This window comes from Lutra lutra, chromosome 12 (assembly GCF_902655055.1).
Source record: "Lutra lutra chromosome 12, mLutLut1.2, whole genome shotgun sequence".
Classification (NCBI taxonomy): domain Eukaryota; kingdom Metazoa; phylum Chordata; class Mammalia; order Carnivora; family Mustelidae; genus Lutra; species Lutra lutra.
In genome coordinates, this window is record NC_062289.1 from 7,864,981 (window position 1) to 7,882,119 (window position 17,139).

The 17,139-nt window shown below is 36.2% G+C and overlaps 1 protein-coding gene across 3 annotated transcripts in view; it reads left to right on the forward strand.

The window, feature by feature from the left end:
• Positions 1-17,139, forward strand: part of RTTN (rotatin) — a 157,798-nt gene that overhangs the window by 98,046 nt on the left and 42,613 nt on the right. For all 3 annotated transcript variants that reach the window (XM_047698161.1, XM_047698162.1, XM_047698163.1), the window contains 4 exons: positions 368-459; positions 9,873-9,966; positions 13,451-13,646; positions 15,908-15,998. In XM_047698161.1, coding sequence (XP_047554117.1) covers positions 368-459; positions 9,873-9,966; positions 13,451-13,646; positions 15,908-15,998 — 473 coding nt within the window. The remainder of the gene's footprint in view (positions 1-367; positions 460-9,872; positions 9,967-13,450; positions 13,647-15,907; positions 15,999-17,139) is intronic.

The following is a 17,139-nucleotide window of genomic DNA, read 5'->3' on the forward strand; positions in this document are numbered from 1 at the left end:
AATGCAAAATTACGACTCTCACCCTGATTTGGGTGAGTAGAATGTCTGGGAATAGGACCCAGGAAATTTCTTTAACAAGCCTTTCATGCTTCTTATACACATTAAAGTTTGGGAGCTTGTGGTCTTGATAAATTGTATTAAATTAAGCCAAGCAAACTCCATTAATTGTCATTAAAATTTTTGTGAAACAAGATTTATATATAAATTAATTAAGAATAATAAAAATTAAGCAAACTTTTTTCCTTAGTTCTTGGTTGGTTTTCTGGAACAAGTTCTTCACTGGTTTCCTGTAACAAGTATTCTTTCTGTTAAATGTTTTAATACGGAGGAGACTGTATTCATGTTGACAGTTTTCCTGTTGTCACAGGTTTAGATGACTCATTCAAGTTTTGGAGGGCTCCATCTAGGATGTCCAATCAAGATCAAGATTCAAGTTCTCTCTCCACCTTGGAAACAATGGTACTTCCAAAGAATGCATGAGTGCTTCATTTTGAATCTCTGAAAAAATTTGAATTTACATGGTGGACAGATAAGACTGTATACAGAGTATAGGTTATGATTAAAATAGCTGTGATTTACTTATTTATTTTTTAAAAATATATTTATTTATTTACCAATTTATTATTTAAAGTAATCTCTGTAGCCAGCATGGGGCTCAAACCCACAGCCCTGAGATCAAGAGCCCCATGGTCCACTACTGACTAAGCCAGCCCGGGGCCCCATAGCCGCTGTGTACTCATAGAGTTACACTGGATATCCTTTTAGATGAATTTACAACCTTTATTTCACCTTATTTGATAGAATCAGAAGCATCAAAATTTAAAAATGTTTATCAGTAGTAATAGAATAGATCCCATATGATAATAATGCTTGAATACCATGCAGTTTTGCTGAAGGGTGAAGCAATTTGGAGAAAATGGACCCATTCAAATGATTTCAGTTTGGTCCTGTAGATTTTAAGCACTTTTCTAAATACTCGCCTCAGGTAGAAGCTTGTTTTGATTATCTGAAATACCTGAAATTTATGCTTGCCTGCCTTTTTCTTTTCGTATATGAGTTGCTTTGTTCTAAAAAGTTTGAGACACATTAAGTATTTCTAAGTATGACTGATGTTAGGTTTCACTTGTTTTACAAGCATACGAAATCATTTCCTCTCAACTGGAAAGCATTACATTGAGTCGTAAAGTGTTTTTGGAACAGTTACTGTGTCGTAGATCCTGTCAGGGAGGCAAAGGCTTGGCACTCCTGCTATTGGAGCAAAAAAATATGAGAATAATAAATAATTAAAGGGTAATAATAAGATTCACTTCTTGTAGTGTCTCAACACTGGTACTTTTTGCTGCAGTTTTAGGAGTTATTTTTTACACGTAGACTCAGAAGAGTTTGTGGGTAGTGCTGCATTGAACCTTTATTTGGAAAAGTAGAGTAATTACCCCAGTTCCACTAGATGTCATGCTTTCCTTTCCATGCTAGAAATAGTATGTATCTTCTTCTCAACAAGAGAAATAATATAATTAAATGCAAAAAAGAGCTATATTAATTTGTTACTTAATTCACAGAAGGGCAGCACTAATGTGTGCTTAAAAGTAATTCATAGGCTTCCCTTTCTATTAAAAGGGCTATCCGTAGACTAACCTTGAAATTTGTACATTCTTCAGTTCTTTGCTTGTAGTAGGTACTCAGTAAGGAGCAATTGCTCTGATTAACTTTGAGTCATCTTAGCTATTTTGTAGATACCGAGTTGTATTTATTCTATGCAATAATACTTAAGTACTTTTGCATTTTTCTATTTTATAAGAGATAATAATATATAACAATTATATATAATATATAGTAATAGATATTTTAATAATAACAAATCCTATACATCAGGTTTTCTGAGGAAAATTATAGAAATACGTTATTTGTTATAATCATTGTTAAAATAGAAGCACCTCTATTAGCATAAGACTCTTTGACTTGGTGGTGTTTGAATGTTACATATTCTTTTAGAAATATAAACCAATAAAATCTTTTTTTTTTCTTAATAAAGAAGTCTTATTGTAGTTCTCTGTGGGATTGATTTTGTGGGGTTTCTCAAAAGATAATTATCTGTTGGAATTTTTACATTCAACTCTTTCTTTTCTTCTTTTGGATTCTAAGTAGAAGAGCTTTGGTGTAGGTCACTTACTCACCAAATTGGTGACTTTTATTCACAGAAGTAGTCTCATTACCCCAAATTTTGCTAATTGTCATGTTTTTCTTGCCATGCCAGAGATACTGTATGTTTTTGTTCCAACAGGAAGAAAAATTAGAGAATTTATTCATTATACCAGTATTTATTTATTTATTTAATTGAAAAGGTTTATTTATTTATTTGGCAGGGGAATGCATAAGAGGGAAGGGCAGAGAGAGAAGGAAAAACCTCAGTAGACTCTGCAGTGAGCACGGAGCCTGCCGTGGGGCTCTGTCCCACAAACCTGAGATCAGGACCTGAGCAGAATTGAGAGTCAGACACTTAACCGACTGAGCCACCCAGCGCCCATGTACTAGTATTAACTTTACACTGAAGCTGTCATACCTAGGCCAGCTAATAATTTCTTAAGGATAAGAATATGTTGAAGTTACAATAAAGGTATCAGTTCAGTGGATTTAAATCTTGCCAATAAGTGTATCTGATTATATCGTTATTTTGTATATTTGCCAGATATGACAAAAGATGCAATTTGTTTGTTGGTTTGTTTTTCCTTTTTGTCTTTCTAAGGAAAGCACTGTCTCTTGATTTGAGTCGTAATCATCTAATGTGTTGTCACTGGGTTGTTATCCATTCTGTGCAGTTAATGCCACATTAGGGACTTTGATGGTATTGTCTAATGAATATAGTAGTTCAGTTTGGCAAACTTTGTAGGGATTGGGACACGTGTGATCATAAATTACAGACAGGATAAAGAGAGTCATTTTCATTTTGGTGCATTGCCCTTGTAACTAACCGTCTTTTCGGAGATGGCTTCTACCCAGCCCAGTGTCTCTTTCTCCCAGGTAGGAAGGGTCAGGCATTGGTTGGTTTTCCTCCTGAAATCTCATTTCTACTTTTTAGAAATATCCACACTAGATGGGTACTTATGCCTAGTATACACCGGTATGCAGCAACAGTTTTCTGACCAAAATGTGCATATATTTTTTTTAAACTACTGTTGAGCAGAATTATGTCTGTATTTTTTAAAATCTGTTTTATCAGTTGCCAAAATAAAGGAGAGGTGGTTTCTTTCCTTTTGAGTTTTTCTTTGTGAAATACGTGATTGTTTGAAACTTTTAGGAGCACCAGTTTAGATAAAACTGCTTTTATTTTAGTTTAAGTTAATTTAAACATTTAAAGAGAAGTTACTCATGGGATTCTTACTATTGCTCTTTTACAAAAGAAGAGATTAAGGCATGCAAGGAGTAAGTGTCTTGTTCAAGATTCCAGTGCTGGTAACTGATAAGAGCATTATTTGAACCCAGAAGTATGTTTGGCTCTAGAGCCCAGGTTGTTGACCGTGATGTTCTACTCCTTCACGACAAAGCCAGATGTGGTAGGTGCCATAACAGATGTTCTAGTCAGGGTGCAGTGAGATTACAGTAGAGGGCATCATGAAACAGAAAGTGATTTTGTATAGGAAGTGGTAATTGAAATAAGCTTTGAGGGGTTAATCTTTCTTAGATGTATGCACACATTTTCAGGGAACCAAAAAGATATTCATACTTGTCTTAGGATTCAATACCTTTTGACAAGAGTTGAAAGTCTTGTCAGGAACATGAAGCACAAAGAAAACATATCGGCATTTATGTGGTTGTGTGGTACTAAAAGCATTAGATGCTCAGAAAATGTCTGGTTTGTTTGGAATGTGCAACAAGGCCAAAGTTTAATTACCAGGTAGGGGTTAGCTAAGAGAGCTAAATCTGTTTTTGGTTTGAAGAGGTAAGATGTAATAGCTGTAAAGATACAGACATAAAGGCATTTCAGCTGAGTAAAATGCACGAAACGTTACCATTGACATTATAGAAATATGCATTGGCATTTGTGTGAAGGTAGTTACGAGTTATTTTATAGAATGAAGAACAGACCAAGGACAGTTAAAGCAGGGATGAATTGAAGCGGCTTTTTAGAAGAAAAATCATTTTGGCATAATAATTAGTGATAGAGTAGGTACATACGTCCAGTGCAGTGACCCCAGGAAAACCTGGGGAGTCAGCAGTTTGCATGATGGTGGAAAGAAAGAGAATGATATACTTTGTTTAGATAAATTTCAACCACCTGGGGATTACCCAGGATCTAAGACCCTGTGTATTTTAGTTAGAAAGACAGTATAAGTGAGATTCTAGTTCCTAAGTGTTGGTAATATAGGCCACAGGGCAGTAGTACAATGAAAGTAAGTTTGTTGTGGGTTTTTTTTTTTTTTGTATAAAAATTTAATATTGATTCTTTTTTAAAAACAAGATGTATTTATTTATTTTAGAGAGAAAGAGAGAGAGAGAGAGCATAACTGGGGGTGAGGGGAGGAGCAGAGGGAGAGGGAGTAAGAGAGAGAGGCAGACTCCTCGATGAGCACGGAGCCTGATGCCAGCCTTGATCTCAGGACCCATGAGATTGTGACCTGAGTCAAAATCAAGAGTCAAGACACTCAACTGACTGAGCCACCCAGGAGCCCCTAATAAAAAATTAAAATTGATTCTTTTAATAAGACTTAGATATTGATGGTTAGTAATACTTCCATGTTAGTTTTTTCTACTAGGATTTTTGTGTGTGTGACATTAGAATGAATATAATGGCTAGTGGAAAAAGAATATACATTCCAGTCTGTGTACATAGTGTATACTATTTTCTAAATATTCTTTTAAAAATCATTGGAAAGAGCAAATAATATTTATTTTGTGTTTTTTATCTGTATTTTTTATTGCTTTGGTGTGTTTGAAATTATCCAGCCTAAGTAACTATAGAGGTATAGCCATTACTGTCAAGTACAAACATTTAAGGAAATGGCAAAAACGTTTTGAGATTGATTTCAGCAACTTTATTAAGCAGTTAACTGAAACTGAAATAAGTAAAATAGGTTTGGGTCTTATTTTATATTTGTGCTAAAATATATTTCCTTAATTTTGGTAAAACTGGTTATTTTTTGTAGTCAGTTTTGATATATGTGGAGAGTCAGCCTTGGGCCTTTAGCGCTCAGATGACAATAGCTTCATCTAGTTGGCTCTTTGCTGGAGAGCTGCGGATGGGTTCAGGTGTATCTGAGAGTGGTGCCCTTTCACAGGTGAAGAAACGGTGTCTCCGAGAATCCGGGTATTTGGTGTAGGGTCACAAACCTGATGGAGACAGGAATAGGACGACAAGCTCTAGGAAACTTGTTCTCTGAAGGCAGAGGGGTGTGATTATATCCTAAGGTTAAGTCTTCCCATGCGAGTGAGTGGATCTTATATCATCTTAGACTCGTTGCTTCACTGATATTTCTCTGAGCTTCTTTTTTTTTTTTTTTGGTATTGTATACAATCCATTCGAATCATGGATCTATATAGTCGGAGTGATTTGAAGTTCTTCTTATAATTTGGTGAGAATTAACGATTACAAATTGTGAAGTGTTCCAGAGCTTTTGTGGTGTTGGGCATAGAGACAGGTATCATCTGTAGTACTGAACACGTGAAACCTGTTCCTCAGAAACTTTCCATACTTTGTATTTTGCAATGTTTTAAAATTTTGAGTCAATTTGTACCCTGTCTTTTTCATCTCACAGATCCTCATTTTCTTCCTTTGTTCCCTTAATTTTTAAAAAACCAAATAACTTACTTGGGAAACAGTCTACTTTGGATGAAAGAGGATATAGACAATATTATAAAATTACTTGACATATAGCATTCAAAAAACTTCGAAGTATCCAGTGAACGCTTTCATTTCTGTAGGGCAGAATACAAAAGAAAGTAGTTTTGAACATAGATGCATTTTGTTTGTTTGACAGAAATTGTGGTTTTTTAGACCCAAATTCTACTTTGATATGGTAAATGACTTTGCTATTTTCTGCTACTTCAAAGGGACTCTGTTAAAATTGCAACTGCCTATTTTACAATGAGGCGTGATTTAGAAATCTTTTTTAGCTATCAAATCTGTTTATAAACACATTGAAGAAAAGGTTATTATCTTTTTTAGTTTTTATAAGCAAAATTTGATTGTTTTACGACAGTGGTAGCACCAGTTTATCTGTACTAATAAGCTTTTATTGCCTGTTACAATACCAGAAAGGTGAAGGGTAGAAGTATATATACTTCAATTCAAGGAATACTCAGTTTTATTTGTCTTATCAAGGGAATGTAAATTAAAAATCTCAAGATGGTTCATGTGGCAGACAAGAAAGAGGAAAATGTCTAGATTGTGATTTTGTACTGAAGTCATTTTAATGAATTTAATGAATAGAGAGCAATGACAGAAGAATTAGACAGACTCCCTGGTATGAGGACAGCCCTGGCCCCCCACTTGGGCCTTTATGGTTACTGTGAGAGCAAATGAGAAGGTGTGTTCTCTGCTGTGAAGGGTTGGTGGGGGTTAGGGGGAGAGGTGACTAAGTACACTCAGCTTGGCTGGCCAGCATTCTGGAGGTTTGTCTGAGGGCTTCCTCTGACTTGAGTGTATTGGTGCTTCTGTGAACATAGTCCTCAATGAGAATCCTATTTAGAGTGTGACCTTGTGGTCCTTTTCTCTAAATGAGGACCTGGACTAGATCAGGCCTTTTCTGCTTATGGCACTGTGGGCTTATGTGAACCTCCTCCACCTTCCAGAAGCTAATACTTGTATATTAAAATGGATTAGTTGTTACTTGGATTTCAAGGTAAGTAACATATTTGTGTGTATATGTATATATACACATACATACACTTACCCTGTATGGTAACTTTATATATATATATATATATATATATATATATGTTATATATATTTATAATATATATAAATATAAATACAAATATTACATATAATATATATAAATATAAACACAAAGTTACCATTATTATATACATATATACATATATATGTATACATATATATGCATATTACCATATATATATAAAATACATATACACACACATATGTGTGTGTGTGTATATATATATGTATATATATATATAAAGTTACCATACAGGATAAGTTATAATGCAACTATTAAGTTAGGGGGTTTCTAAAATATTTTCTAAATTTGTATATCACTTCCTTGGACTATACTGAGGAAAATCACAGCTTTTATTAATGTTTGACCTTTGGTTGCTTCTTGTGATTTTGCTTTCTTCTAATGAGCCAGGTATTCCATGGGCCCTTAGGAACTTTTTTATCCTGCACTGAGTGCTGCCTCTTCTTGCTAGTAGGGAGGACTGGATATGGCCTATCCCCTCTTATTGCCCAAATGTTTAAAGGCTAAAACACATTCCTTTACCTTTTGCATGACTGAGACAGTCTGCCCTACTTGATTCATAATAAACTTATATAAGTTTCAGATGGCACACACAAGGGATGTTCAGGGAAAAGGTAAAGGATTCTAGCAGCATTGTCTTCTTAAATTTTATTATACAAAAAAAGGAGCTTATGGCAGGCGCCGTATCATCATTGTGATATCAGTCTCAGTTATGATTGTTGTTTTCGCACACTGTGAAAGTTATTTGGATGTCTGTTGAAAGGAATTTTTTTTTAACATTTAGAGTCAGTTGTAGGTAAATATCATTTTTAGAAAAATAAATTTTAGGTTTTTTTCCTATTATCTGGATCTAATATTAGATAAAATAAGGTATTTAATATATGATTATTTATGAGTATTTATTTAAACTGAAATTTATCCAGGTTTACTTTTTTAGATGACTTTATGTGCTTGGCTTACATTTATTGGCTACACCTTTCTGTTATTTGTTATTGTAATGTCATACTTGAAGTGGTGAGAGATGATTAAAGTCTTTTTTTTTTTAAAGATTTTATTTATTTATTTGACAGAGATCACAAGTAGGCAGAGAGGCAGGCAGAGAGAGAGAGAGAGGAGGAAGTAGGCTCTCGCAGAGCAGAGAGCCCCATGCGGGACTCGATCCCAGGACCCTGAGATCATGACCTGAGCTGAAGGCAGAGGCTTTAACCCACTGAGCCACCCAGGCGCCTGAGATGATTAAAGTCTTAATTTGAAAGGGGGATTTTAAAAACTGTATATAAATTCCATCAACCATTTTCTTCAGATTTATATTCTCTTTACTAACAGAAACTGAACGGGGCACCTGGGTGGTTCAGTCATTAAGCGTCTGCCTTCAGCTCAGGTCATGATCCCAGTGTCCTGGGATCGAGACCCAAGTCGGGCTCCCTTCTCAATGAAAAACCTGCTTCTCCGTCTCCCACTCCCCTTGCTTGTGTTCCCTCTCTCACTGTTGTCTCTTTCTGTCAAATAAGTGAATAAATAAAATCTTAAAAAAAAAAACAAAGCAAAAATAACCTTGCTGTTTTGCTTTTATTCTGTTATACCTACTTTATATGTTAAGATAAAACACGATCAGTATACAAGTTCCGAGCTGTGTGGTATCTGAGTTTGAGGTAGGGTTGATTCCTAAGTTCTAGTGACAGCTCATACTGTATGTATGCACTGACGTGGAGCTTATCCAGGTTTGGGAAGTTCAGGCTATTTCAAAGAAAATAAATTGATGGTAAGAAAAAGAGTGACCTGACCTCTCCAGATAAGGTATATTTCATATAGAAGGTGCCAGATACATCAGTTGGAACTTTTTCCATTTTAGGAGGCCACACAGTCTACTCATCTGTAAACCTGTATGTGAAATTGTGTTTGTCTTCTACAGAATTCATGTTATGTTTAATGTTTTAAAAAATACTGATTTCTGAAACACCGTGTCAACATACTGCCTGAAACAGTTCTTTTGTGATATGGGGAAGGTAGAGAAAAATCTTTTAATACTTCTCTTGATTTTTTCCTTAGGCACTATTAAAATTTGTGTGTGCCATTTGAAACTTATAAAAAGAACCCCTCTTATTATGAGTCAAGTAGGGCAGACTATCACAATCATGCAAAAGTTAAAGGAGTATGTTTTAGCCTTGTAACATTTTGGTGGTAAGAGGGGATAGGCCATATCCAGACCTTAAAATCCTAAATGGGCTCCAAATCAAAACTTTGTTTCTTTGAGTTACTGATTTACATAAATTCCAGCAAGCCCTATAAGAAGAAGTAAGAAGTGCCATTCAAAAAACTTAAAACTCTAGGGGCACCTGAGTGGCTCAGTTGGTTAAGCAGCTGCCTTTGACTCAGGTCATGATCCTAGGGTGCTGGGATGGAGCCCCACACTGGGTTCCCTGCTCAACAGAGAGCCTGCTGCCCCCTCTCCCTCTGCCTGCCTCTCTGCCTACTTGTGCTCTCTCTGTATATAGCTCTCTGTCAAATAAATAAATAAAAATCTTTAAAAAACCCAACAAACCTACAACTCTAGGGGCATCTGGGTGGCTTGGTTCTTAAGTGTCTGCTTTTGGCTCTCAGGGCATGATCCCAGGGTCCTGGGATCGAGCCCCGCATCAGGGTCTGGGCTCAGCAGGAGGCCTGCTTTTCCCTCTCCCACTCCCCTTCTTTCTCCCTCTCCCACTCCCCCTGCTTGTGTTCCCTCTCTTGCTGTGTCTTTTTCTGTCAAATGGATAAATAAAATCTTAAAAAACAAACAAACAAAAAAACCCAACTCTCAAGATGTGGAATGTTTTCCAGTCATAGAACTAGGGTAGTTTTGTTATTAACCTTCTTGTTTAAGGATATTTTGTACATATTGTTTCTGTTTCACTTTCCACGTGGTAACATTAATGAATGAATGTTACGAATAACATAATTTTCTTTGCTGCTTGATAGGTGGCACCTTCGTCAGGTAGTGCTGAATTTCCACCACTTGGACCCTCAGCAGTGTCTCTCCCTGAAGCCTCACATGACCAGTTTGTGGCTCAAGGTACCCTTTTAGGAAGACATTCTACTTTCAAAAAGAAAAATGACAAGTTGGTCCAGATATTTTGAAACTAAATATCTACGTAAAAACAAAATTAAATAAGTCACAAAGCACACTGAATGTTTAGATACCACCACCATGAAGTGGCCCAGAACATGATAGAATAAATATATCAGAAATTAACAAACCATGTGCCCTTACCTAATAAATGGAGCTTAGGTGTCTGATTGACATATGGTTTCTTATTAGTTAGGTGTAGATATTTTGTGTTTGAACTGGAGAACAAATAGATATTAGTTACCTTTATTTTGCTCCCTCTTTAGGGAAACACTTCAATTTACCACAGTACTCCACTTAAAAGTGTAGAGAATCTGGTCATAAGTATTTTTCAAGGGGAATACTTCCATTTTAAACTCCACAAAATGGTGTTGCATCTTTATTTTATTAGAAATGCTTGATGAGTAGCCTGGGATTTATTTTTATTAACGGTAATATATAAATTCTATTCTTTGTATTAGGGACTGCTTCCAACTCTGTTATATTTCAGACTTTATATATTTGGAACATTACAGCTTAGCTTGTGTTTGTTCTAGAGAATGTACAGGCCTTTATTCAGTAGCACTAAATTCATCACCTGTAAGGAATATACTCCCTAAAAAGAACGTGATTTTAAACACTGAAATATAAGCATTTGCAGGGAAAAGGCTTTCTAAAACTTCAGAAAAAAATTGCTTAATTAAGGCTTTCCTCTAAATTTTTATTATAGTATTTGCTCCCTAACTTCCTAAACAGTGTCCCATTTTGGTTTTTTTAGTAATATATGTTAACAATATAAAAAAGTGTTTAATTGTAGAAAGTACTCGTTTGATCCTCTAAACAATAAAAGGAGCAAACTCATGTTGTTTAAATAGTTGACACAGAGCATGACATGAAATTTGATAATGAATTTCATGAACATTTATCTCTGAAAGTATGTTGCATTACTCTTTTTAATAACTTCATTGAGAATAATTTACATACCATAAATCACCCATTTAATAAGTGAATTCATAGGTTTTGAGTCTGTTCGCAGACCTGTGCATCACCACAATCAATTTTAGGACATATTCACCACCCCAAAAAGAAACCTTGCCATTAGCAGTCACTCTTCATCTCTTGATCCTTCCCAGTCCTAGGCCATTATTAGTCTACTTTCCCTCTTTATAGATTTGCCTGTTATGGAAATTTCATAAAAAAGCATTCATATAGTATGTGTTTTATTGTGACTTTTTTTTTCACTTAGCAACATGTTTTCAAGGTTGATCCATGTTGTATTATGTGTCAGTACTTAATCTCTTTTTATTGCTAAAAATACTCCACTGTATGGATATACCACATTTTATTTACCCATTCATCAATTGATGGACATTTGGGTTTTTCCCACTTTTTTGCTATTATGAATAATACTGCTGTGGAAATTCATGTATAAGTTTTTGTGTGGACATATAGTTGTCTATATAAAACCCCATATAGGGGTTTTTTGGTCCTTTTTTTTGTTGTATTATTCTTGATTTGGATTTTATTTTCAAGGATTATGCTTAGAATATGTATTCACGCACAGTTTTACTGGTTGCCATCACTTAAATGTGTATATTTGACAAAAAACTTTTTAGTCCTTTTTGTTGAAACTGCCACTGAACAGTGCTGCAAAGCATTGAATATATATTGTCAGTGAGCCATAATACTAGAGCAATTACTTTGTTGTTGTTAAATACCTTCTTGAATCCCATCCTTTAATATAGTATTAAGATAAAATGTGATTTTTTTGTTTTTATTTTTTGGTGATAATGAGATTTTAGTTCCCTCAGCCGGAACATCCAGCAGGATTTGCCAGTAAAGCTGGTTAGTCCTTTTATTTGTTTTTGCTGATTCTTAATTAACCAGGAAATTAATATACTCCAAAGTGATTTAGGACAGGGTGGAAAAAAATTGTCTCTAGCATGTACAGTAGGGCCAGTTGAGATATCCAACTTTTCATTTTTAAATTTAGTTCCTAACTTTTGTAAAAGAAAAATTATTTTATTTAAAAAAAAAAAAAAAAAACACCCTAACAGGATCTCTTACAGGATCTGTAAGCTTACATTTGATATACAAAGGTGAAAAGGATCATTAAAAAATAAAAATGTTTGTGTATTTGACATAAACATTACTGACATAAACAAATGGGATAATTTCTTTAGATAAAATATAAAAGTTTATTTAAATATATTAGATGAGTTTGAATTCCTTAACCTCCGTGCCCTCTCCTTTTACTGATCTTCTCCTGTATCCTTGGCCTAAAAATGCTGAAAGCATCAGGCTCCCTGCTCAGTGGGAAGCCTGCTTCTCCCTCTCACACTCCCCCTGCTTGTGTTCCCTCTCTTGCTGTCTCTCTCTCTCTCTGTCAAATAAATAAATAAATAAATAAGTCTTTTAAAAAATAAAAAAATATTAAACATCAAATCTTTTTTGATGTTACCTAGCCCCAAAGTTATATAGTCCTAATTCTTCCCCTGAAGGAATTAATTACAAGGGAAAATTGAACTTTACAGTGGAAGAACTGGGTAGATGCCACTTTGATCAAATGGCTGAAGGTAACACCACCAGTAGCAGCACAGACAGGAATCCTGTTTTTCCTGCTGGGATTCACTGAAGATCTACTCATGAGGAAACATCAAACATCAGACGTTCTACAAAGTAACTGGCCTGTGCTCTAAAGGAAATTAGTGAGGGTCATGAGGGAAAGTCTTGAGGCAGATTAACAAAGATAGCTTTCTTATTAAACATCCCTTGTTGAGTTTTCTGGAAAAGGTGCACAGTCTCATAACTTCAGTTCTAAAATCCAGAATCTCTGAAACCTCAAAAGTTTTCTCAGAATTCACTTGGTGAAAAACCTGCCTGTACCTGAATACCGTTGCTGCGGAACCTGAGCAGTACTGGTTTGATTGAGGTGGTCTTTTTTCCTTTTGGCCTTCTGCTTACTGTGACTGTACATGGGTCACACCATAGAAGTACTCATTTCATTGTGGGGTATTGCCCAAGATCCCATTAAAGGTGTGAGTTAATGTATGGTACGTGTATCTTACTGTTTTTCTAAGATCTAAAATATTTTGAATTCTGAAGCATTTCTGGCTCCTAGAGCTTTAGAAAAAGAGTTGTAGAGTTCCTCAATGTCTGAACACTTGAGGGCACAAAATGTGTACTACCCTTCTTGCCTTGGGTCTTTCACTGTCATCCAGGCAGACACAGACAGACAGACAGACACACACACACACGCAGAGTGGAAGAGTTGGATATCTGCTTCCTTGGCCTCAGGGTTGAGATGAGTTGGGCACTAAGGAAATTCCCCAGCCATCTCTCTTTGGCATTTTCAGACTTTGAGAGACTTTCCTCGATTATCAGAACTTGTGAATATTGTACATAACCACAAAGTAAGCACAGTTGTGATAATCTTTATGCTTGTTTTCAGTAATGGGTCAGCATGAAACTGTATCAGCACAGCTTCCTCGTGACACATCCCTTCCTGCTGCTCTGCCCAGGCAGTGTGTGGTCACCCCACCTCTCCTTTCAGCCATGTGTGGCCTGCTGGATGGGCTCTTGGCGATCGCTCCAGGAGACAGTGCACGTGCTTTCCGGCAAGCCCAGCTCATTGAGCTTCTCTGTAGGTAAGATAGGCAGCTGGTAGAGATGAGTTGACACCAGCTCTACTCATGACTTGGTGTAAGACTGCATGCGTACTGCGAACATATCTTTACCTTTTCTTTTTTTTGGCTCATTAGATTGAAGGTTTCTTTTTGCCAGGATTTTCTTTTGCCAGAATTGTCTTTGACAGTTTTAGTTTGGATCTATTACAGCACTCATATTGGTTTGTTATGTTGACATTATGCACTCCCACCTTCTGATTTCTTTTTTTTTTTTAATAATTCAGAGGTTCTAAACCTTATCTGTCCTCCACCATACTCAAGAAGTATGATACAGTCCACTTGGCCATTCTAAATGGAAGTGAAAGAGGTCATTCATCTCCCTAGGGTTATATCAGAATCATAGCCATCAGTTGAAAATCATTGTTTAAATTCATTTGGAGTTTTTTTCATTTTTGAGATTAACCTCTTTTTTTTTTGTTTTGTTTTGTTTTTGGTTTACACTTTTAATTTGAAATAACTTAGAGAAAATTTGCAAAAAATAGTGTAAAGAATTCCTGTGTACCCTTCACCCAGCTTCCCCTAATGTGAACATACTACATAGACATAGTCCAGTGATCAAAACCAGGAAATCAATCTTGGCATAATGCTTTAACTAAACTACAAGTGATATTTGAATCCCAGCAATTTTCTGTTAATGTCCTTTTCTTCTGTTGTACGACCCAATCAAGAATCCCACATTGCATTCAGTGGTCAAATCTGTTTAATTTCCTCCCTTATGTGAAGGTTCCTCAGTCTTTTGTTGTCCTTCATAATCAGGGTCATCAGGAAGTACTATGATAAAATTTAGGAAATCATGATTTTGTTCTTTCATTTAATGAACTTACAGCAGGACCCTCGGATGGTCATATTGGTTATATGGTATAGTAAGAAAGGCTGCAGATCCTCAGTGCGCCTGACTTAAGGTCTTTATAGTTCATTCACACCCTAGCATTACAGCCTTGGGAAAGTTATTTTAATCTCGGTGGTGTCATTAATAACAACTGTTTAATGGGATTAGTGTGAGGATTTAGTGCTGATGTCTAGGATACTCTTTTTATAGTATCTGCTCCTGTTCTTTCTTCCCACAACCAGATTCTTAGAGCCAGCCTACCTCCTCCTGTTGACTACTCAGTCGTTTGCATTTCTCTGCCTGTGAACATTCATCTGAAATATCTTCTTCTTGGTCAAATCACAGTGCTTTCTTTTTCTTTTCAGGATATTTAGAAAACTCTAAAAAGAAAGAAGTATCCCTTTCAGCTCACTTTTCATTACTCATTTACCATTTATAATAAGCTGTGGGGTGTGAGTTTGTTCTCATTTACTTGTCATCTTTGTACTGTGGGACCTACAAGAGTTGGAAAGGAACCCACTAGTCAATTGACTTTTCCTGACGGATGTTTTCCTGCCTTGCAAAGATCAAAATGGAGCTTTAGAAATCCTCTGGCTTCTCAAGGGTCAGCCAGGAGTCTGCCGTGAAATTAGGCCACAGAGCTATTAAAGGATCTTTTATGGCAAAGGCTTGTCATGTTCTGTACCTGTTCTTTATTCCTGACTTAAAACAATTTTCCTGTTTGTTTTGCATTATTTTGTTTTTTACTTTCTAAATCAGAACTTATTTCCTAGCAAGTATTTTTCCTGTTTTACAGGGGAAACTAACCACCAAGGTTTTATTCTTGTTTGCTTTCCTTCGAAAACAGCTTCATTATATTTTATTCTGCTTTGCATTAGATACTTTTTTGCTTCCCATGTTTATTGGATAAGATCTTTTCCTGTGTTCTAAAATACTATAGGCTACCTTTTTATATACAGTTATTGTCTTTATGGAAATCTTTTCTCTTTTTTTTGTTTTTACTTTCTATTTGAGTACAGTTGACACACAATGTCACAGTACTTTCAGGTGTGCATCTTAATTATGCGACAGATTTATGTGTAACGCTGTGTTCCCTACAAGCGTAGTTATCATCTGTCCCGTTACATCACCATTACAGTATCATTGACTACTGTGTTCCTTATGCTGGGCCCTTTATTCCCGTGAGTTACTCATTCTGTAACTGGAGGCCTGTATCTCCCACTCCCCTTCACCCACTTTGCCCAACACCCCCACCCACATTCCCTCTGGCAACCATCAGTTTGTTCTCTGTTCTTAAATTTGAGGTTATAGTCAGACTTAAATACTAATTTATTAATTTTTAATAAGCAGCATACAACTCCCCTGGAGGGTTTTCTTTTTCTGTTCTTCGCAGGATTGCAGATGCCACCCTCCTAGAGAGCTGTGTCCAGGAGCTCAAGGCTCCGCTGCCTTTGTCACCTCCAATGGAACACACTCAGGCTCAGGTAAGTGTTACGCCTCTCTCCTGCCTCATTTCTGTTTGCACATTTTTTTGCTTCAAGTGCCAGAGAGATTTCTGACGAGAATATACTAACCATTGGAGAGGGAGGGGAATCTTAGGTGATACATGGTATGATGAGGGTATTTGAAATAGGTTACTTAACATTCTAATCCGAGACGTCTTCGCATGGTGAAAGAAAGCAGCAGGGTTTAAAGATCTAGAGTCTCTTCCTGATTCCGTTATTAACCAGCTCTAAATGTTTATCCACGGATCTGGCTATCTTTGAGCACCATATTAAAAAAAGAGGACATTGTATAGACCACCTTCTCATTCTGTGATTTTAGACTACTTCCATCATTTTCATTTAAACTGAAGTTGTTAAAATATGTAGTGACTGAATTCTATGTATTTTCAATATTGAATCTAATAAAAAATAAATTTATTTTTGTTAGATATTTAGATATTTACTATTTTGTTTTTTAGATACTACTTTTAAGTTCTTGCTTGCAGCTACATCTTTATGTAAAGTGTGCTTGACAATTCCTTGCGTAGTTGTTGCTAATAGAAATGTTACCTCTAATCAGATTTTAAGAAGGGCTACAAGATTTATTTATAATTAAAGGTGGATCAGACCAGTGTCTCTTGCTTTGTGGTACTGTCTTTGAGGTTTCTGAGTAGGGAAGACGCCCTTTTACAAGGTTGGGTAACACAGTGTGCATCATCTTCAAAACACTTGTCCCAGTGCAGATTTTGCATTTTTGAGTGTGTTTATTTGCCTAAGGCTGTCTCCTCCCATTTCACTCTCTATCCATCCAACAGATTTTTATTGAAGGCCTACCATGTACCAGGATCTTGCCTGTGCAAATATACCTGCTGATGATAGACATCTGAGAAGAAAAACTAAAAACGGAATGATGTCAGAGCTGGGAGGGTAGGGCTTTTCCACTTAGGGTGGTCAGGGAGGTTCTCTCAGACAGGAACATGTAACCTGAACCATGTGAGGAAGCTAGTCCTGGGGTACACTGCTGGACCCCTGAGATTGGGATATGTTTGGTCTATCCAAGAAGTATCAAGGAGGCAGAGTGGTTAGAGTGCATCAGTGAGGGGGAGATGAGGTCGGAAGCTACAGTGAGCTCTCTGAAGGG